This window comes from Sarcophilus harrisii, chromosome 6 (assembly GCF_902635505.1).
Source record: "Sarcophilus harrisii chromosome 6, mSarHar1.11, whole genome shotgun sequence".
Taxonomy (NCBI): domain Eukaryota; kingdom Metazoa; phylum Chordata; class Mammalia; order Dasyuromorphia; family Dasyuridae; genus Sarcophilus; species Sarcophilus harrisii.
In genome coordinates, this window is record NC_045431.1 from 249,679,184 (window position 1) to 249,685,777 (window position 6,594).

The 6,594-nt window shown below is 35.0% G+C and overlaps 1 protein-coding gene across 1 annotated transcript; it reads left to right on the top strand.

The window, feature by feature from the left end:
* Positions 1 to 1,839: 1,839 nt before the first annotated feature.
* LOC100925816 (olfactory receptor 998-like) lies at positions 1,840 to 2,802 on the top strand. Its single transcript, XM_012552679.1, has one exon. It carries the CDS (start codon positions 1,840 to 1,842, stop codon positions 2,800 to 2,802), a length of 963 nt encoding a protein of 320 aa, XP_012408133.1.
* Positions 2,803 to 6,594: the final 3,792 nt, after the last annotated feature.

Consider the following 6,594-nt stretch of genomic DNA (forward strand, 5'->3'; position numbering starts at 1 on the left):
TTCCATACATACATAGAAATACTATTATATCCCTTCCCAGTTCGATTGAACTCCATCTGAAACATCTATCAAATGTTTATCAAAAAATGTTAGAAATGGGAAAAAAGAACAAAAATCAAAGCACATAAGATTACTTTATGACCTTAAATAGCTTATATTAGTAACTGATTTATTCAGTTAATGTTCAATAAATATTAATTAAGTGTCAGAAGGTTAAAAAAATATTCTATTTGGTCATGGGTGTACAAAGAAAGAATGAATTGAGTTTCTTAAAGGTTCTCAATCTGGAGAAGTTTGCTTGGTAATAATGGGGATCCAATTTTCCTATAGCTATTTACACAGAGAATAAACCTCCTGTTAACTATCTTTAGGAGGCTAAATTGCTCCCAATGAACAATTATGGTTTAAGTTTTATTCTTCAGGATTCTGTGAGGAAACTGAGGGTCTAACCATCATTCTGAAAAGTATTTTATTTTAATAAGTGTAAAGAGACAGTGAGAGGACTGACACAAGGACTGATAGAACATTTCCTGGGAGGCCTGATTTTAATCTGTCTCTTGTTTAGGAATATAAAGAAAATTCTTGATGCTGTTACTACTAAGAAGAAGTAGCATTTATATAATGCCTTAAAATTTGCAAAGTGCTTTATAAATACGATCTCATTTTATCACCACTGCAATTTGAAGATACTATTAGCTCCATTTTACAGATTAGGAAATTGATGCAGATTGAGGTTATTAAATAATTTGCACAAGAGCATCTAGCCAGGGAGGATCCATTTTCAAACTCACATTTAAACTATCCACAGGGCCACCTAGAGGTCAAAAGACATATTTCATTGGGATCCTGAGAACCAAAATGGAGGGAGCTCTCCATTTCTGAAATTAAGGAAAATTTAGCAATAGTATGGCTTTGCCTTGTCAAAGCATTTTCATTTGAAACAATTATTTATATTACTATTTTGTTATCTGATAGTTTCTACATAAATTACAGAGATTACAACTTGCTAAAATCATGAAAATTAGGGTGCTTCACACATTTAAATGCATATATACAAATACATATTGTCTGTAAGTATATATATTATATATGAAACATATGGAGAGAGACAGAAAGAAACATATGCAGAGAGAATGAGAAGTGAGAAAAACTTGTGGGAAAGAGATTTATTCAGTGTATTTAAAATATTTCCTCATTAGTTATTAAATTGAAGGCTCTCTCATTAATCAATTACTTTTATTTAAATAATGAGGAAATAAACATATTTATAAATTTCCTGGGACAAGAATGGATAAGGAAAATAAGTGAGTTACAGTGACAGAAAAAAATGAGTCCCCCAAAATAAAGAAAGACTATTGCATATTGCAAGGAATCTTCTTTTATTGTTTTAAGTTATCTTAAAAATTCCAACTTGACACAAAAATGAGCATTCTACATGCAAAGTAAATAATTGATAAAACCATCCTGCTTTCTTAAAACACATATACCTTATAATTAAAAAAAATCCAACCTATTATTTCATAACTAACTTCTTCATCTGGGCTTCATACCAAATTTTGTTCCCCATTCCCTGGTATACTTTAAAAACAGTCTATTATTTCTCTTCTTTTTTTTTTTTTCTTTCTTCTTTTTGGCATCAATGTTATTATTCCCTCTTACTGTCCCCCATGAATAACAGGAAAAATTCTTATAAAGATAATTTCATGCAGGAGAAAGCACTAACAGTGCTCTCTGAAGGAAGCTAGGGTTTCAAAGAGGCAGAAGAGAGAAACAGACTATTCTAGAAAATTTGGTAATAAAAATAATTTTTCTCTTTCTTTTATCAGATTTTAGCAGATAATGGAAACTAAGAATCAAACTATGGTGACTGAATTCTTTTTCGTGGGATTTACTGAGCATCTTCAGCAACAGGTTCTCCTTTTTCTTATGTTTCTGTTTTTCTATCTCATCACTGTCTTTGGGAACCTGGGAATGATCATTCTGATATGGATAGACTCCCAGCTTCATACCCCCATGTACTTTTTTCTCAGTCATTTGTCCTTTGTGGATTTCTGCTCTTCTTCTACTATTGCCCCAAAGATGTTGATTGACTTCTTTATGGAGAAGAAAATCATCTCTTTTCTGGGCTGCTCAGCCCAGATGTGGTTTTTTGGGCTCTTTGTGGCCACCGAATGTTTCCTTTTGGCTGCAATGGCATATGATCGGTACATGGCAATCTGTAACCCATTGCTCTACACAGTTGTCATGTCCCAGAGTGTCTGTGTACATCTGGTGGTTGGGCCTTATGCCATTGGTCTCCTAAGTTCTATGACACATACGGTCTTAACTTTCCACTTGCCCTTCTGTGGTCAGAATGTTATCAATCATTTCTTTTGTGATATCTCACCCTTGCTCTCTCTTGCATGTGCTGACACCCATCTCAATAAGTTAATCCTTTTCGTCATGGCTGGAGCTGTGGGAGTCTTCAGTGGCCTGACCATTCTTATTTCCTACATTTACATCCTCATGGCTATCCTGAGGATCCGCTCGGCTGAAGGTAGGTCCAAGGCTTTCTCCACTTGCTCCTCACACCTGACTACTGTCAGCATCATGTATGGGACCCTCTTCTTCATCTACGTGAGGCCCAGTGCGAGCTTCTCCCTGGACCTCAACAAGGTGGTATCTGTGTTCTACACAGCAGTCATCCCCATGTTGAATCCCTTTATCTATAGCTTGAGGAACAAGGAGGTGAAAAATGCATTCAGAAGGAATCTGGAAAGGAAAAATTTCCTGTGGGCAAATAAGAATGAGATCTATTTATGATTTTGTTTGGATCAGGATCCATTTTGTGACTAAGGAGTGAGGAAGCTTATTTAGTGGTGATCAGAATAAAGCAATCCTTTTAGTAGTTTACTCTGTAGTGTTAACAGCTGGAATCTTTTGTTCTTTTGGGCACATACAAACAAAATACATATTCATATAGACATATATACCTACATACATATACATACATACACATATTACATGCACACACTAGGATTTAAACCCAAAGGCCTTCTGAATAGCAGTATTTTTAAGCTTATGGGTAGTGCTTTCATTCCAGGCTCTGGAGCCTTTGTTGAGAACAAAAATCACTGGAGAGAAGAAAACTATATTCCCCACCACAATTAACTGATTATCATTTGCCCCTGATGGTTAGATAAACCTAAAAATCAGTTTACCCTAGACTATAGCTCATCTTCCCCACCACCTGTTGTAATCATCATCCTGGGAAACAACCCTCCAAGAGATGCAGCCCGTCACTTGTTTTCATGGGTCCTTTAGGAATAGACAAAGGCATAGAAAAATTTGTACTTGCCATGAAATTCCTTAAAAATATAAAATAATTCAGCACTAGAAATTTATATGATCTTATTAATGGAAATGACATAAAAGAAGTTGTATTGCCAGCTATTTTGCTGTTTATGCTAAGAATTATGGGGCTTTCCTATTGGACTTTGGATGAAATAGTCTATATTTCTTCTCTCTTTTCTCTTGCTCACATCTGCCATTCAAATGTGAGTTCTTTTCGAGTAGAGATATCTTACTTTTCTCTTCATATCCCTAGCTCCTAAGCAAGATGTTTTGCCTATATTATATGCCTAATAAATGTGTATTTCATTCAGCTAAGAGCATCAAAAGGTTTGTAACCTGGAGTTCATGAGCTAGCATTTTTTCTTTTAAAAATACATTTTATTTGAATATAATTGGTTTCTTTTGTAATTTTATATATTTCATTTCATGCTTATAAAAATATTCTGTAAGGGAGTTCCATAAGTTTCATCAATCTGCCAAAAGTTCCACAAGGCAAAAAAGGATTAGTTTAAATCTTAGTCTAAGAAGTATACTTACTAATTCAGGCACCAGTTGATATTGCAACTGACATTGTTCATTTTGGGCTTAACTAGAAAAAACAAGTTTTACACCTTCCCCCTCCCCCCCTTATTATAAGTGAAAAAGTCAAGGTCTAGAAAACTGAAATGAGTGGTTTACTCAACAGAATGTAGTCATGATTGTACCAAGGTCTGGCTCTCTATCATCAGATCTACAATTCTCTGCAAAATTTTAAGATGTAATCTATTTACTTGAAAATCAAAGGCTCATACTCAGTCATAACAGACTCTGCCTAATATTTTAAAGCTTCCTTTTTAGGGCTTTGAATTTGTTCCATTACTTTTGAATATTTCTAACATACCCTCTGTTTTTATTTTTCTGTTGCTTTATTTTCCATTTAGTTCCCTATTTCTTTCATTAAAAACAAAACAAAACATTGTTTTAATCTGGCAGTGTCAGAAGTCTGTGATGAGAGGTTGATCATTTGAATAATTCAGAAACATTTTGTGTCCTCTAGAAAATTCCCAAGCCAGTCACAGTCTCCAACTCACAAAGATAAACTGCTTTGAAAATAGTTTCAAGATACAACTGATAAATCAGTAACCGTTTATAGCAAAAGTGCTAAAGTTTTGCAAGCAGTGTGAATGATGGATTTTCATTTGCATCTTCATCAAGATGGGACAGGGTAAAGATTGCATATTCAAGAATGATTAGATTAGCTGTAGATTCCTAAGAAAGGGAGACTTCATCACTAGAACCTGATTTTGGGTGTTGGGTTTTTTAAGTAAGGAAACCTTGATTTCTTTTTCTGCCCCTCATAACACCTGGGTGTGTGTTTGAAAGAGTCACAATTATTTGTTAACTAGAAAAAACTTGGAAATACTTATTTCCTATGGTTCTTCCAACTGAACCAAGGTCAATGTGACTGCACATTTGTGTTTTGTTAATTGATCCAACTCAAGAACTGCCAACAAATGACATAATGTGTGGAAATCATAGAAGAGGGGCTTAAATAATGGGGTTAGGCCTGTTGTATTTCTGTTTCACCACATGACTGACATCTTGGATGTTGGCTCATGGGCCCTAACAGGCTGCGTTTATGGGAGTCAGCTGACATTGTCTCTGCACAGCCTACCAGAGAGTTTAGGTCTCATCTTTATCCGAGAAGACAGAGTCCCCTTTTTATCAGAGAAGATAGAGCCATGCAGATTGCTAATCTTTATATTTCTTCTTTCTGATTCCCTATCCAAAGGAAGTTACAATGTGACCTCTGGTCAAGTTTTCCTGCATAGAGAAACCTAGAAAATTGAAAAGTTTTCTCTTGTTTACAGGTAGTCTTCATCCTTAAGCTTGTTTCCTCATCTTTTAAATGGAGATACCACTACTACCTACATTGTATGTAGATATATGAGTATAAGATCCAAATGAGAAGAAATACAATGCATTTCAAAACTGTAATCAATATATATATATAAGTTAGCTATTCTAACTCCACTTTGCACCATTCTCCATCTTTTCCAAGAGTACTTTTTCTTCTTATCTCACTGGAAACTTTCTGGTAATCTTCCTTAGGGAGTTCTTCCTCCCATTCTTTGCAGTGAAGAGGTGAAATCAGGAAATTTTTTTGTTCATGATGTTATTCTTCTCTCTGAAATCTCTGCCATTCATTTACATTCTTCACCCCCTTTTCTTCCCTTCCTTATCATAGACCAATTTCTAGCATGCTTGCTAATCATGTGGTCTCCAGTCTTTTCTGTGCTGTCATTCTCGAGAGACAAAGTTCACTTTAATATATCCATCAGGATCCATTATTTTCATAGATCCTTGTTTTTTTTTTTTTTTAATTCCAGTGATTTTTATCTCTCTTCATTTCAATTACCCATCACAACTTATTTTTTTTTTTTTTGTTTTTTTCTTTTTCTTTTTTTTTGTTTTTGGTCATTTCTTAGACTTGTACCTTTTTCAGGATCATACAATCTGAAGTTCCTCTTTCAGACCACAAACTCTTTGCTTTTCATTCATTTCTCACTCTCCATCTCTCCTCTTAATCCTATTCTTTGCTTACATCATAATCTGTTTTATTTTTCTGTGCTGAGTATGTAGATATCAAATGACTTCCTTAAAAAAAAAGAGACACCAACATCGCACTCCCCCCTTCCACCTCATGCTCCCTGTCCATCATTCTTTATTTTCTTGGTAAAGATGGAATGATTCTTTAGGTGCTCCTGATATATATGTATATATAGATAGACTCTGGTAGCCATCTTTCCTTACGCTTCTATCCTGAACTGTAGCCTTAAAGTTCATTTTCTGGATCGTATATACATCTTCAGCTAAAAGACTTTAGCTACATGCTGTTTACTTTATTTTGGTACAAATGCCATTCATCATTTCAATATTATGTCTCTGCTGTTCATAGCCGTGTCTGCCAATATGAAGGCTAACGAGTTTATTTAATGCTGAATGATGCAGCTGGACTATGAAGGGACTTGGTGCATTTCCTCTTTGATTTCATTATTGCTGCCTCTGCCTCATTATTTATATCAGAGGATTTCAAAACTGGGAGATACTTTAAGGATCATCTACCTCCAAATCCTTATTTGACATCTGGGGAATCTGAGTCTCCAAATGAAAATGATTTGCTCAAGTCACACATCTAGAAAGGAGCAGAAACAGCATTAGAAAACCCAGTCTTTGGATATCACAACTGATGACATGATTACTATGCTATACTATGCTGTC